The sequence below is a fragment of the Meleagris gallopavo genome, chromosome 1 (genome assembly GCF_905368555.1).
Source record: "Meleagris gallopavo chromosome 1, MGAL_WU_HG_1.1, whole genome shotgun sequence".
Classification (NCBI taxonomy): domain Eukaryota; kingdom Metazoa; phylum Chordata; class Aves; order Galliformes; family Phasianidae; genus Meleagris; species Meleagris gallopavo.
In genome coordinates this window covers 128,531,613-128,548,566 of record NC_139404.1, presented here as the reverse complement: position 1 = coordinate 128,548,566, position 16,954 = coordinate 128,531,613, and the positions used below count along the sequence as shown (strand labels likewise).

The 16,954-nt window shown below is 35.6% G+C and overlaps 1 protein-coding gene across 1 annotated transcript in view; it reads right to left on the bottom strand.

The window, feature by feature from the left end:
- OCA2 (OCA2 melanosomal transmembrane protein) overlaps positions 1–16,954 on the bottom strand; it is a 216,538-nt gene that overhangs the window by 149,289 nt on the left and 50,295 nt on the right. The window contains exons 9-14 of the mRNA XM_085216868.1: positions 15,150–15,221; positions 14,388–14,453; positions 13,357–13,413; positions 12,238–12,362; positions 9,221–9,359; positions 2,675–2,807 (exon numbers count right to left, since the gene is read on the bottom strand). Coding sequence (XP_085072994.1) covers positions 2,675–2,807; positions 9,221–9,359; positions 12,238–12,362; positions 13,357–13,413; positions 14,388–14,453; positions 15,150–15,221 — 592 coding nt within the window. The remainder of the gene's footprint in view (positions 1–2,674; positions 2,808–9,220; positions 9,360–12,237; positions 12,363–13,356; positions 13,414–14,387; positions 14,454–15,149; positions 15,222–16,954) is intronic.

The following is a 16,954-nucleotide window of genomic DNA, read 5'->3' as shown; positions in this document are numbered from 1 at the left end:
TACCCTTGTTCTAGCATCTCCTCCAATATCATAGAACAAAATGAAGCTCTATGAACTGAAAGTCACACTCAAAAAAGTCCTCACAGTAGCTCAGAATTTGCTTATGCCTTTCATGGCTGAGTTTCTCAGACCTTTTTTTTCTTTTGTAATGTGCTATGCTTCAAGCCACTGCAGGTAAATGGTATTTCTGGGGAAGAAATGTATGCTTTTCTTCTCTACAAGTGCTAAAACTCAGTTTAAAAGCCACTAATTTAAAGACACTGGTAACCTACAGCATTGAAATCAATATATCACTTTATCATCGGAATAACAGTATTATTTGTTCTTAAAATTAGTACTTATCTGACCTCAATAGGCTACAGAAACATCAGAAAAAGCCCAAGGAACATAGCAGGTTGAAACAATCTTGGGACAATAATATGCCAGGTAAGTCTCATATATCTTGCTTAATTGCTAATCAGGGACAGGACAAGGGAAGGCAGATATTTAGCTGATTAGAACAGCTGTTTCAAACAAGCCATTTTGAATTATCACAGAATCATTACCACCTGAGATGGAAGAACCCCTGAAAGCACCTTGGAACACATTATGCTCCTTCTGGAAATCTAAATTGCTCCAGCTACCTCCTAATGAAGTCTGGGTTTGTTGCTTTCTCTTTCCATTTCACATAAAATTTCAATAGAAAGAGTACTGCTTTAGTATTTACTCTAATTGAGCAGCTACTGATTAGCTTTGCAGTAAAAATGGAGTTGCTGATTATGGCAAAGGACGCATGGTACACCAATTATAAGACTGCTACATCGGAACATACAAAGATGCAAGTAACCATGATTACCAGGAGATTAATTGAGGGAAATATGATAGTCTCTAAAAAGTGTACGATGTTTCACTTGCAAAAATATGCCAGTGAAAAAATTGTACTACTCAAGGTAATCCAACAGTGATTTTGTATGTTTGATTTCTTAAAATAATTAAAGCTTAAAATTTTATAGATGAAAGAAAATATGCATCTATTTTCTAAAATGTATGTCCACAAAATAATGCTGCTATGTCCGAAGAAAATAGTTAATATTTGACAAAATGAATTTTCTGACTGTGTAGAAAATACTTATTTCAGGACACCTTGTAAGCTTTATGTTTAAAGATAACCTAGATATATAATAACTCCAATTATTCAAGGAAATGTCCATGAAGCTATCGCTTTTATAAGAAAATAAGAAATGAATAAAAGCAAATTGATTTTTTTTTTTTTAATAAAAAAATGTGGGGAGTTACAACAAAAAATATGCTGAGTACTAAAGATTTTCATAAAAAGCTTCCAAGCAAGAAAGAAAAATAAGAATTTGTTTATAATAATGCATAATTACAAGCAGATTTATTAGGGTGTTGCAAGGTTTCCTTTCATCTCCAGGAAAAAAGATGATTCCTTTCCCAGATCTCTATTGCCTCTCTTCTCTGCTCTCATGAGACCACAGCTGGAGTACTGAATTCAGTTCTGGGGCCCCCAACACAAGATGGACATGGAGCTGTTGGAGCAGGCTGTCATTTTTATCTCTTAAGTAAAATCTTACTCATAAAGCTAGTTTACTCTGAGACAAGGCAACTTGCTGTGAGTGGTACTTACCTTGCCTAAACCTATCATGAAGCTCTCTACCTTAAACTCTCTTTATACTCAAAAAAGAGAATTAAATCTTCAGGGGATGTAATATATCTGTTCTATTGTAGATAGCTACATTATTCTTTAGAAAGGATTGTCTTCTTCCCTGGGTTACAAATGGAGTTATACCAACTATGCCAGTGAAAAACCAACAGTCCTGCAAAAGAAGCAGCTATATTCAGCTATCTTTGTATAAACCCACTAAGAAATCATACTTTGTGAATTATCTTTCACCACATAAAGAAACTGTGGACATTTGGGGATTATTATTAGGTTCACTTTTCAAACGCAAGCCTGAGATTAATGGCTAAAAAACGTAAGGATCACGAAATAGCAAGGCATGAAAGCACAGACATAAGGGACTGACATACTCAACAGCTATTGAAAATGCCAGTGAAATCAGATTGATCGAGACTTTTTGAAACAACTTAAGTGAGCAATATAAAGAAGAGACACATTTAATCATTCTAAATTACAGAGATGATAGAGCGGATAAAGTTAAGGTTGGGAAAAGTTGAAAAAATTATTCTACTCTTGAAGAAACAACCTTCACTGACTGCAAACCAGGAAAAGATTGATGAAAAAATCCAGTGGGAGAAAACCAACAGTGAGAGGATAGCATCAGTGCGCTATGGCTGTCATAAGGGAAATCTGGCATATTTCTGAAGTTAAGCTGTAAACTCAGCGCCTTGAGTATACAGTACTTATTGTGAGAAAGAATACCTTGGTTTTCAAGCTTTTGGTTTTAAATGATGAAAGATATCCCCTAAATTTTGGAATATATTTAATAATTTGTGTCAACACCTCAAGTTTAGTAAAAGAAAAATAAATCCATTTCTAGAAGCCAGAAAATATCATGATTAAAATTACAATTATTAGTAAAAGTAGATATTGAGAGTTTGAAGGAAAATGGGCATTTCCTTCTGAAGACACCGTAGAAGGCAGTGGTCAGTTCCTGTTTGAAACATATTCTTATTCAAAGTAATGCTTATAAAACATTTTAATGCTCACACTTACCAACGATTTCACTTGGTTCCTTATTATACAGTTTTTTGTTCCAGTAAAGAAGTCCAAGAAAAGGAAAGGAGACCAGAACAACGAGGCAGATTCCAATAAACATATGTCCTGTGAAGGCTGCAAAATCCAATCCCTGGAAATAAAATTGAAAACCCAAATTAAAAATCAGTTACTTTCCTATAATACCTACAGGGAAAAGTATTCAATTGTATACACTTTAGAAATCAACAATAAATAGAAAGCAATAAAGTTCCCTGTACAGTACACACTGCATTTCATCTATTTCAAGGAAACTAGCTACATTAAAATTTAATTCAGAGAGCTCAAAAATAACATTACAAGTTATTCTGATGTACATTTAGGCTACCTAAAACAGATGAAAAAAAATCACTATCATCACTTAAATCACTCTAAATTCATTTTAAATCATATTGAATCATAGGAATAGTTAAATTTTAATGGCCAACTTTTTGACCTAAACAGATAACAAATGTACTTTACAATAACCCTATTAGAAGCAGGATTTCACAAAAAGTCCCTAATATTCTTTCACAATAAAATTAGTGTATCTCAACAGCATGGCTATATTTCTTCAGGCATAAGAAATAAATATGTTTATTTAAATTTTGCAGAATAAATCCCTTTAATTATGAGTTTCTCAAAAAAGTAAACATATAATACATTAAAAAGTTACTGTTTTAAACTATAAAAATCAATATTAACCACTTCCCTTAAAATTTTGAAGTTAGCCACATTTTGAATAGGACATTGGACTAGAGGACTTCTTGGCCCTTTCAACTGAGTTATTCCACAATTTTGTGATACATCCACTGAAGCCTAGTACCAAGGTTAGCTTTTGGGATGGAATTTTTTTACCTAGTCAGGACTAGCTTCCCAAAAACTAGTTATTCATGATGCTTGGAAAGAGATCATGTCCAAGTACAGGTAGCAAAGGAATCTTATTTTCGCAGAACATTTGTCTGAAATGATGACCCCGTCAGAGCATCTCATTGACACTAGGAAGGAAGCATGACCCTGGACAGCTCAGATTGTCCAAACTTAATTTTCAGATCATTTACTGATTTCCTAGGGCCTCTAGAAAGTAATGGGATCTCCCTGTTCCCTGTCCCTATGTTTGTACAAGAGTGGCTTGTATTGTATCAAATACTTGTGTACTACACATAGACCCTTCTGTAATGCCAATACAAATCAAAAACAGCTTCCCATGAAGCACAACTTAATATTACCTTCTGTGTGTTAAGACAACTAGGGACTTACTCTCTTAAATCTGGGTTCTATATTGCTTCCAAGTGAAATAATGCACAGAAATATTCCAGCATAAAATATTTCAGTTTAAAACCCACAAAACTAATTTCTTATGGAAAGGAGAATCACATCATTCTCACAGACAAACAGAAACAATGAGGTTAATAAGAAGGTTTGACTGATAGTTGAAAGGAATTGAAATGTGATAGAGGTCACAAACTTAAAAGTCAGAATTAACACAGTTGATGACATAAAAGCTGACACAAATGAGTCTTTAAGAGTGATTTGCAGAACCAACACAAGAAAAAAATGTCAACCTAATTTTTGACACTGGGAGCTTTTAACTTTTTAAAGAGTGTCTGCTCTGAGATTCAGAATTTTGTTGAACTTCATAATATCACTACATTGATTTTTGTTGTATCTGAGGCCTTTGAAAAACAAGAAAAAATGATGCTCTGCTTTGATTGCAAAACAGCCTTCCAATTCAGCTGAAACAAATCATTTTGTGACATGGAAAACATTTATTTCAGGAAAGAATTTACACAGAGATATTGCTCATGATAGCACAAAGATGGATCCAATTATCTTCCTGTATCTCCTAGCTTTCCTCCTCATTTCCTACTTCCAATGATGCTCAGGAGTCTGTATATGAAAATGAAACCTGATGGTCACTAGCACCTTGTAAAACTTGTACCCTGTACACAAGGAGGAGTGCCACCAAGTATAATTCTTTTTGCTCCTCATATCAAAAGGGCTCATGGGGGAAACCAGTTTTTTGCACATTCTGATGCTTGGGGCTGGGTGCTTAGCACGAGTACATAGAATATGTTTCCAGTACACAGAATATGTTTTTGTGACCACAGCAGGTAGATTTCACACATTGCCAAATAATTAGCAGCTAACTGGCAGCTTCTTGGAGAACTTTTAGAGATCATTTCTATCTTCTGAAAAGGAAAATAGAGAATAGGAAAGGGAATGGGATGAAGAGGAAGGAGATTATCAAAACCACATTCTTGGGATGGAGTGATGTATTGCAGTGTTATTATGACAGAGAACCCATCACAAAGAGACTCCTGGGCTCCCTGCTACCCTGCTACAAAGGATTTATGTTGTACTTCAGATAGAAAGGACATAGAAAAGGATCCCAAGACTGTGGCATACTTCATCAGTGCCTCTTGCTCCCTCTCTAGTAAGGGCATGCAACATCTACACAGAGCAAATATTCATGCTCCATGTGTTTTTTGTACCTCCTGAGTTCTCTGCACTGCTGGGACTAGGGTTCAGCATTTATAAAAATACTTTAAAGTGCTCCACGTTTGCTGCATACAACAAAATGTCATTTTCATAAAGATTTTCTGCACAATAGACTGAAATAGAATTGACATGCACAATAGGCAAGAAATACTTTCTTCTAGGGGATTTCAATCCATCAGATAAATACAATGCATGCCTCAAATGTCCCTTACTTGAGGCTATGCTGATTGTGTTAAATTTCTCCTGTTCTCCAGACGACAATGAAAATCTAAAGATTTCATTTTAACAAAACAACAACCTAAAGGTTCCATTGCCTACAGACTCAAAGCTGAAATACTGGGCATCTTTCTGTGCTTTATGGTTTTAAATACAAAGTCAAATATATCAATTTCACTCAAGGAGGAAGCATCATTCTGTTTTCCTTAAACACTAGCTTTCTTTCATCCTGGTCTATTGTGGTTGTTTGTCCAAGGGTGTGTGGGAGGTTGGGGGTTGACTGTTTTTGGAGGTGTGAAATCAAATTCTAGTAATTCAGATACTGCCAGAACAATGAAGCCATTTCAGAGCAAAGAGAAAACAAAAATTATTGCTAGGTGCAGTAATTCAGAGGTCAGCAAATGCTGGGCTTCTACTCAGAGTGCCCTTCATTAAATTTTTTAAAGCCAATACAATGAGGAAGAGTGAGAGTGATTTATTATTTCTACACTGGCTTAAACATTCCTTCCAGTCGAGTGACTGAGATTTATGTTGTCTCAGGAGGAGCTGCTCATGATGTTGCTGAGACAGAAATCACTGATGGTCTAACACAGTTACATAAAGGTACTGCTTATCTGAGATATTGATGAGCACCCTTTTTTGTCTTGCACTGTACTCTTTAATAATCACTACATGCAGAGATGGGAAAAAAATCTGAAATCTGCCATAAAGCTATACATTTTATTTCATGTACCTTACTTAGGGTTTCATCTTTCTTGAGAAAAGGAATCAATGAAACATTGACAGAAAGAACAGGCAATTTACAAAATGATTAAAAGTTTTACCAAGTTTGTATCCAGCAAACTCAATAAGAATAGCCTGATAAGCTATGGGAATCCATTTCACAATCTGTCAGTGCCTGAAATACATTAACAGAGTCATACATAGGATTTTCTCTCTTCTATTGGTCAGAATTATCTACTTCTATTCATAGATTTTTGGCACCACAATTTGCCTTGAAATACAACCAACTAATATTGCAGCATGCTAAGTTTCAGCACAAAGACTAAAAATTTAATTTAATGCAGGACAAGTGATCCTGATGGCTGCCCATTTTCTGGGGAATTCATGTCAAATGGCAAGAATAAGTTTGAGTCGAATGCTGAATGTCCAAAATCTTTTGAAAACATCAGATAAACAGCACAAGCTTTATCACACTTCATACCAACACTATAAATAGCCAGAGTCCTGTAAGAGAATATAATCCAGTTGTTAGCATAAGCTAAAATTGTCCTTGCTCTTATCATTATCACATTCAGATATATTAAAGCTTGATACACTAGTAGACACCATTTTCCTATGGAAACCTCTTCACAATTCATTCTCTTAAGATTCTGTAATCACATCCTAAGCTTAGAGCCCAAGTAATTTCCAACTTCAAAGGTATGATTGCAGATACTTGGGAAATTCCCAAAAACAAAGGAAACATTTCTGAAAGCAATGAATGGTTCAAACTGATTTGTGCCATGCTATGTGCATAGAATGGAATTCCCGAAGTTTGAAGCACGTATCTCTTCAAGATAAAAATATAATTTTTGTTTTTAAAGTCCGAAAGAGGAAAAAACAATTGCAATTTTCTGCAGTAAACAGGAATAGGCCCTTCAAACAATATTGCATGAAATATTTCCAAAGTAAATTTCTAAAATAAACAATTGCATTCAAGAATTTTTATCCCTGAAACACTCAAAAAAAAAAAAAAAAAAAAAAAAGAACCATTAAATTTTACTCAATACAAATATAGCAGGTATTTCATACATTTTAAATGCAGGCTTGAGTTTGATCCTATATCTCATCCTCACAGCACCTGTTACTAGAACTAATTTCCTAAACAAGACAACATCTACATTTTATCTACTGAATAAAAGGAGCTTGCTAATGAGGATGGACAAAATCAGGAACTGAGAAATCAGTCCAATAGCAGAGACTGCAGGAATCCAGATGATCCTTCCCTGCCCTCACTCTTGCTTTAGCCCTCTACCAAGCAGATCTCCTCAGCCATAAGCAATGGGGACTAGAATAGTGGAGAGCCACTTTAGAGCCAAGGATATGTCTTTGACCTTCTCTCATTTAGATATGGAGATGTAACATATGAGAACATAGAACATATGAGAACATAGAAAAGAAGAAGAACAAGTCTCATGGTCCTGTCTATTTCCTGACACCTTTTTTTCTGTGGTCCAACTCAGATCTGAAAATACTCCAGAGTTAAAATGCTTGCAAAGTTTTTCTGCTTGTTTCAAATACAGAATTTGGAACTCAGTATTTGTCACGTTTGCTATAGTATTTGTACATCTGAGTCCTCCTAAAATTATCAATATCACATTCAAGTAAAATAAAAAAATGTTTCCTTTCGATGTGATGGCTTAATTGCTTCCTGTGTTTGTGGCCCCTGCTAAAGTTTCTATGGAAATGATGAGTTCCTGAGTATTTTGGAAAATGACCTCCGTGGCAGGTGCTAATTATTTTCCTTTAGAAAAGACAAGTCGAAAAAATTGCACTGATTTTATGTTTAGAAATGTAAAAATTAGCAATCAAACTTTTAGTGAGGAATATTACAGTCTCCAAAGTCACAGTTTAACAAAACTAATTGCAGTACCTTTTAAACATTTTGGGAGTAAACATTTAATTAATCCAACACTATTAACTTTCAAAGACATTTTCCAACCTGGACAGTACTTAAACAATTTGAGTGTATGCAGTTAATTAGAAAATATTTTTAGCACAACAGAAACATAACTGACTCCAAACAAACAAACAAACAAAAGAACAATTTTATAGTAAAAATCCCTCATTCCTCTTGCACAGATATTTCCATACTAATCCATATGCTAGCATCAAATTCATTTGAATTTATGTACGGCATTAGTGACAAAGTTATTTGGCATTTATGAAACCTGTATAAAATAGAAGACACATGCTTGGTGGCTTGGTGTCCCTACAGGATGGAGGAGGCCATATAGGTGGGAGGAGATAGTGGGACCAGCACATTTCCATTGGCAGGTGTCTGCAGTTCTGTCCCACCCAGCACCTGGCACTGTAACCTTCCCTTTGGCACCAGTCACCCAGTAAAATGAAGAAACAATTTTATCCACAAATAGAAGAGGCAAGAGAAGGAAGTTAGAATCTCCCATCGTACCTGAGGATACCACTGGGAGGCAGAAGGTGGGAGACAGCTGTGCCTATGCTGCATGGCAGAAGCCCCACTCAGCTCTCCATATCCCAAAGGGCTGTAGCTGGAGGACCAAGACACCACCTGCAGTTGGGCTGCATGTGATAGGTCTACAGGAGTAATGTCACCTCTCATGGTGTGGGGGTGGTGTGCATGGACAGTTATGTCTGGTTTTAAAGTCCTAAGAAGCAACTGAATGATCTCAATATATTTAAATTTTGAGAGAAAACTCATTCTGTACAAAAGGTTTAGATTTTCATCTTCCTTCTTGTATCCATTTCTTATTTTTTGAAACTTTCTGCATTTAGAGCCTTCCATTGTTTTGATTCCTTCTTCACTTTGTCACTGACAAGGAAAATCCCCCAAAATAAAGAAAGGAAACCAGTATTCTCAGCCCGTATCAAAAAGTCTATTCTTCATCACAGTTTTGCCTCCAGAAGATCACTCTTCTCTGTCTGATCGTCCTAATAAGAAAGAAATAGTGTGGCAGAACAAATGGTTTGTGTTCTGTTCATATGGCTGTCTAGGGAATAAAAGGTTCATCACAGCATAAATCAGCATCAGAACTTAATTTTAGCAGAAAAGCAGCTTGCAGTACCCACCTGCCTCCTCAGCTCCTGCTTGGAAACAATAATCACATTTGGAGGATCCCCAACAGCTGTAGCAGCCCCCCCAATATTTGTGAAGATTACTTCTGCAATCAGGACATGCCTTGGATCAAGATTCAGTACTTCACAGAGCCTGCAGTGTAAAGAAAATGAAATTAACATCTTACCCTATCATCAAATTCCCTTAAATCTTAAGATCTATACAATTTACAAAACAAAGTTCTTCCAATGGAAAAACTGCAAGACGTTAAAATTAATATGTATGCATGTTCGTGTTTGTTGTGTGGCCGAACATTCAATTTTATAAGCATTTCAGTAATTATAGATCTATCAATGTAAAATATGCATATATTTTACATTTATAATGCAATAGTCAATGGCAATGAAATTGATGTGCTTAAAAAAAGCATTTAATTAGAAGTAATTAATTATCCCAAGAGTTGGACTGTACAGAAAGTTGCATTTTGAATTTAAAACCACGTTCACAGTTTCTCAGCCATGGTCCCCAGGTGACACCAACATATGGGTAACCACAAGCTCTGCACTCATCCTCAGTTGTTGATTGTCATGTGGAGAGCAGAAGCAGAGGACAGGATACCTATCAGCCATGATTCATATATCAGAGACCTGTTTTCAGCTTAGGTTTACCCGGTTAATTCTTCTTCCAATTTTCCCCTCTTCCCTAACGCCTGATGGTAAGGTGTGAGGCCAGGGTGATTTGGGAGTACATGTCCTGTACTCACTCCTGACCACAGTGCAGGAAGGAAAATCCACTCTGCTTTTCAAGGGGCCATTCAAGGGCTTAAATTATTGCCCCCTCCAACTTAATATGGGATATGGAAAAGGCTGGGCAGTGGGCTCTCATCCTAAGGATCTCATTCCTTGTAGCACTGCCAGTCATTTCCCTGAAGGAAGAGTTCAGCTTTATTGCTCTAAGTCTATATTATTAAAACCTATATTTCAAAGAGAAAAGTGTTGCACAGAAGCTTAACTTGATACACTTACCTGTCACCAGGAGTATCAATTTAAAAACTGGAAAAAGCACTGTCAGCCAATACAAACTTCAGTACATAAAAAGTCCAGGCCAAATAACTGTACAAAAATGCATTTATTTCCCCTAATAGTGTAAAATTATGCAATTGAAGTGAGCTTTACAGTAGAGCTAGCCCAATTGTAACGTTGTGGCACTGTACCACAATCATACTTGTATGCTGATCTTCCTCACTCCTTCTTTTCCAGTGTTTCTAAAGTTAACTTTCCTTTAGTGTTGGTTTGTCGTTTTTGTTGTTGTTGTTGTTGTTTATTTGTTTGTTCTGTTGTTGTTCGTGCCTTTTTTTTTTAACGAGTCCAGTGGTAACTTGAAGAATTAATCTCTGATGTACTCCAAGAAGGGCCAGTCCTGAAGTACAGCACAATCCTAGTATGTGAGCTGTACCAGTCAACTGAACTTTCTCAGCCCACTTACCCTAATTATATAACTTCACATGTTAATAACTATAGCCTTTCCCAGTTCCCAGCAACAAAGCATCTTGAAAATAAACAATAGCTGAGAATGTTAGCTATTAATTATCAGCTTACTGCAAAAACGCAGAGGAAAACAAGCATCATGTTTTATATCTTATTAATGACAGTCTAAATCCTTATATGCACAGAATGAGTAGCATTTTCTGCAGGCTTTTATTTCCATGGCAATGGCAGCACAGTGTGATGGATCGAAGCTTTAGACTGAAGACAATGGCAGTGAGATAAGAACAGAATAAATGACCCTCATCATGAAGTTTCAGAATCATATAATTTCAGAAATAGGCAATTATTGGCTTAGAAGAGAGAAAAAAATATTTTTGCTTTGGTAATAATTTGCAACTTCTTTGGTGTTACAAATGCATTTGGCATAAAATAGAAAAAATGCTATAGTAGCTCTGCATGTGAAAAGTAGTTCATAATGCATTAGCATTTGGCTTTCAATTCATTCCCAATTGCATTTAATACAAAATATGCTGCAACAGAGATAAATAAAACTCAGTGTTTAATAATTGGTTACTGTTATAGGTGAAATCATTAATCAGAGTAAGGCAGTGATCTCTTCAAAATATAACCAGACAGAAAACAAATGGAGCTTTCATTTACCAACTGTTTCCCAATCCAGAATAAATTGCACTTGCAATTTTATGTATTTATTTTTGTTTGTTTGTTTGTTTTTTGTTACTGTTTTATACTACCTCATAAAATGGTACCATATCCTAATAGAATTTTGTGTACTTTAATGTGACAATAACTGCAAGTATTACATCACTTGGAATATCTTAAAAAGCCCTAAATCTTTCAGAAACTAAATCGGGTTAACTGGACACAGGTTAAATTCATGTTAAGCAGTACTTATAATAACACTCTCATATAATGTAGTTGCAAATCTGGTGCTATTAATTTACATAATCCTGAAGTAATTAAGTTACTGTTCCAAATATCTAATCTTAAATCATGAAATTGGTCTGCAACTGTACCAACGTCATAATCACCAGTAGGGAGAAAATTCAGTTTCATATTCAGAAAGACTTTTACTTGAAATGCAGTATTCCAATGAGTACTAGAAGGGCTAAACTTCAGTAAAACATAAATTACTAGACAAAATTGTATATAACCAGTAAAGAACAAGGCAGCTTTAATTAAAAATATTCTCCCTCCTTACAAGATGAAAAAATATCATCTGCAAGGGAGTAGTGGTACAATATGCTGTTGCAGTTCAGATGTGGAGACAAACCGGAGTGATTAGCTGCCAAGGCAGCTGCCAATGGAACAGGCTTCAGATATATACTCATCACTAACACTAAAGGAAAATGGCAACTCATCACTTTGAAAACATCAGCTCTTTACCCTACTAAAATAAGCGTATTTGAAGTTTTGATTTCCATTTTATATGACCAAGAAAAGTCCAAACAAGCATGTTTGCACATACATTTACTACGGATTGCTGGCTGTAAAACACTAAGTCCAAAACCATAACAATAAAGTACCTTATGGTTACTGGAGTAAAGAGCAACATTGTGGTAACGTTGTCCAAAAATGCAGAAAGAATTGCAGCAATAAGGCACAGAAGCGTAATCATGGCCCACACCTTGCCTCTAGAGAATCGATAAGCCTAATAAAAACAAACAAATAGCATCAAAATCAAAGGACTGGAACATTCCGTCTAACTTCAGAAAAAATGACAGATGAACAACCTCACCAAAGGTGAAACAACAGTGAGCTCAGAGAAGCTCATGCACCTCCAGCAGTGCCCTCTCCAGTAATGATTAACTTAGCAGTAAAACAATTCTCAGAAGTATGCAAATATCTCCACCATGCAGAGGAATTAAAAAAATGTGAAGAGACCTCATACTCCACTGCCAGACACGAAGGGGGTTTGTGGTAGGAGTAGGGCTGAGTTCCCACTTTCTGCCTTTGGAGCTGAGTGGATTAGTACGGTTCATCCCTTCCACCACCTCCACACATTGGGACACCTTTCCTGTTCTCAGAGCAGCACTGACAGAGCTTGGGCAACTATCCACCCACATCTTCTTTAGGTGTTCTTTGCTCAAAGCAGTCTTCTTTATTACTTTTGTTTTATTTCTTTCCACAGTTCAAGAAAATTAAGTTTTGCAGCAGATGAAGGAGTTCCTCAATATAGGTAATACTTGCTTTACAGCCAATCTATCAGAATTACCCTGTTCATGCATTCTTTGGTTCTACTGCTGTGCAAAGGTCTGTGGTCATTTATCATCTGTGATTGTAAAACTAATGATTGTTCCCACATTTCCTCTCTCCTACTGCCAGAGATAAATAAAGATGTTAGCTACAGAGGAACTACAGTCTTGGGGAAGTTAGTGCGATAATTCAGCTCTATATTGTTTATATACTTGTGTACCCTACTGGGGGCCTTTGCCTTCCTCAAGAAAAAAAACTAATTGCCTTAAGGGCTTCCTTTCATTCCTGAGAGATTTTTTCAAAATTACAAGATGACCACTGTCACTTGCAGTGTGATAGATGTAAACTGCCCAAAGAAAGCTCCTATTACACCAAGCCCTATCACAGAAGATCTTAGTAAATACTAAGAATTAATTTAATAATAATTAAGAGTACTAAAACAAACCTACCTTTACTGCACAGTAATCAAAGAATCCAGTCTCTGAAAATATGGCCACCAAAACCATCTACCAAAAAATGAAGAAAAAAATAATAGTTTGCAAATATTATTACACAAAAACAATGTGATGTACTTTGTGTCCCTAAAAAATGTCTTCCATGCTTGACAAAGTTTTCAGAATCTAATCACCATCATATCAGGATATCCAGTACAGCTGTCAGATACCTCAGATATCATATGGTGAAATTTTGTTCTCAAAATTAGTCTAGTTTAATCTTACTTGTTATGATTAAGTAGGCATCATACATGAAAGACTCAAAGTATCTCCCTTATGTCATTAACAAAGATAAGGCAATAACTGTGGGTTTCCAGCAGTAATGCACTACAGAGTACAGAAGATATCAGTTTCTGCACTTTTCCACATTTCTGAGAGTTTGCCAGTCCATCCAATTTTTCTCCCAATAGATTTTATAGGTTTTCTTGCTTTCTTTTTCTGTGGGCAGGACAGGAGGGTAGGGAGTGTTGTCAGGAAATAAAAAAGCTCAGATTGTCAACAGATAGCAGCAATTTTGTCTGCATACACTGTATATTTCATGTTAGAGTTAAATCACACTTTTGACCACAAATAGTTCTGGACAAAAGTGAATAAAATAATGTATTATTATAATCTGATCAAATATTTGTCCTCCTTTTCAGGTTTTCTCTTTTTGGTTCCAAACATAGCACTAAAGCAACAAAAGACTTTTTTTCCAGGTAAGTGTGTTTGGGGAAGGTTTTGAGTACACAAAATTAGCAAGATAAGTGATAATACTTGGCACTTAAGCAGGTCTTTCCTATTATGAACCTCAATTATATTTTTGGTATGTTATCACAATTTTACAGAAGGAAAAAAGAACTTGAAAAGAATCCAAATTTTCAAAGGTTCTTTCAGAAGTCTGTTCATAATCCTTTTGATAAACAAATTTTCATCGGAACAAAACCATCTAGATATTGAATGTGAGAACTTCAACACATTTAGAGCAAGAGGTACATCTTAATTACCATTCCAAACAGTAGTGCCAGTGTCTCATAATCAATCCACTCTACCACTTTGACCATACTTGGCCTCTGTAATCAAAAAATACAATTACCAGTGAATACCATGGAGCAGCTAACTTGTGATTAGCTACGAAATATAAACTCCATTTAATTGGTGAGTCATTTAAATAAGCCACGAATTAAATTAATAAGCACTCCTTTAAGGTATACCAAAAATCTCTTATTATTTTATTACTATTCTTACTTCTACTACCACTAATTCAAAGTACTGCAACATTCTAAGTGAGTCATTATCAAAAGTCTACCTTAAGTTCTTGGTTTATTTATCTATTTGCTCCTTATATAGCATTACAGAAACAAATGATAACAGAATTATATTGTACAACCCACTTTTCTTTTTCCTGAGAGAACAAAAGCGTATAGCTTTACCTGCAAACAAGCTGGGGGGAGTTTAAAGAAACACAGCTTCATTGGTATACTAACATTACTGAAAATAACAGTGTTAAAGTAAGTCTGAATTAAACTGAAAATATCTGTAATCAGCTCCCTACAAATCAGAACAAAATGTATCAATTGACTTTTCTCCTCTCCCTGTCCATACCCTAAGCTCTTCTATTTTCCCCATTATGTTTTCTCAACCCAATATCTTCCCTACCATTTCATTCTCTTTAAAAAGACTACTGCGTCCATTTGCAACATAACACTCTCAGAAATTTTTATATCATAGACAGAAACAAAATGAGCACTTGCAGTTCAATAACTTACCTCCCCAATAGCAGCTAATGCAGCTAAAGCTGCCAAAGAGCCTAACATCGCTGCAAGAGTCCTGTGAACAATCTGCAAGAAAGGGTAAGAAGCAATCAAAGAATCCTTTTAACATTTCCTTATTACTGAAAGAATAAAATCTCCTATAGTTGATTCTTTTTTCTTCCCCTTATTTTACCCCACTCTCCTCTCAGAAAAGAGAAGAAAAAAAAAAAACACCTGAGGAAGGAGTGGCTGATTACTTTGTCTCACTGTGGGATAAAGAAAAGGGATTTGAGCATGAGTTTTTTATTTTCCATCCAGTCACCTGGGAAGGAAAGGAATCCATCTTCCCATCTTAAGGATAAAAATACTGGGCAACCCATTCTAAGCTAGTCTTCCTGCTTTCCCTTCACAGCCCATAAGAAGAAGACATCCCCAGGAGGTGATCCACCTCAATCTTTCTAGGGGCTTTTACACCTCCAAATGAACTACAATGACTTACAAAGCAAGACCAAAGCAAATCACTCAGACCTGGGGCAAATTAATTCTACAGAGACACACTACATTGAGTTTCCAGGTCTACTTTGTCGTCTGGGGTACAGACAGATCTCATAAGCTTGTGCACTTGCTTTTTCACTCATACATGCAGAGCAATATTCCTTCATACAGTGGCTTTCTACACTAGCATTTTCTCTACAAAAAGCTTTCACTTCAAGAAAGACATATACTTCATACTTCATATATATACCCTTTTAACACTTCAACAGTTCATACAACATACAAACTCTTGTCCATGCCTATATAACCAATGAATCAATTGCACATAAAATTCTCAAGAAGAAAATATGAAAGCAGACATGCCTTGAAAAAAATTGCTTTTTCTCCTAGTGCTCATTTGTAATTATTTAATCCACCATGTCTGAAAGATCACAGATTGTGTAAAATAAGTCAATTAAAGTTAGAATGTAATTAATAAAATTCGCAATACAAAAGACTGAATCTAATCAACGGCATTTATTATTAATGTGTCTAAATATTCAGACATAAGCCAGAATTATATCTGAGACAGAAATAAGACAGTCTAGAGATATTTCCTTTTCATAAGAAACAATAGGATGCAAACATCTCAAGGCTCTCCCACCTACTTGTGAAGGAAAGAAAAAAGGAGACATTTGGCTTTGATTTTTTCCTTGAACTTAAATTTTTTACAGTAATGATAAACAACAAAGCAACTTGGCAAATTAATAGAAAAATAAACAACTTAATTGGCTAATCTTAGGATTCATTGAAAAAATTGTCCTATCTTCAAAATGCACAGAAGAATAATTTGGTCATAGTAGCAAAGGAGGGTTTCTATGTTCTAATGGTACAATAGCACAGATTACACTTCCAACGAGCTTCCACAAAAGTGTGTGGTAACTCATGATTATATCTACAATCTCTAGGTACAGAGTGTTGATATGAATGTACTTCTATGGCCTTTATGAAACTACAATATTGAGGGGCATTCAATATACTCAACATTTAATGTCTGGCAATGGCATTTTGCAATTATGCCTCACAGTTCTCTCCAACGAAAACATGAAACAGAGGCGTTAACCAGGGAAGATCAGCTCCTTTTCAAGACAAAGTAAATGGTAAGATACTAAGCAATCCTCTGTGTTCCTCAGACTAGAAGCTTTCTCCTCATCTAATCAACACTCTCACCAATTAGCTCTTTTACAGTTCTCAGAAAAATGTCATGTGTTTTCCAAGATTTGATTGGTCTTAGGTATTTTATATTGTTACTTTTGATTTTTTCACATAAGGCCTTTGTCTTTGTA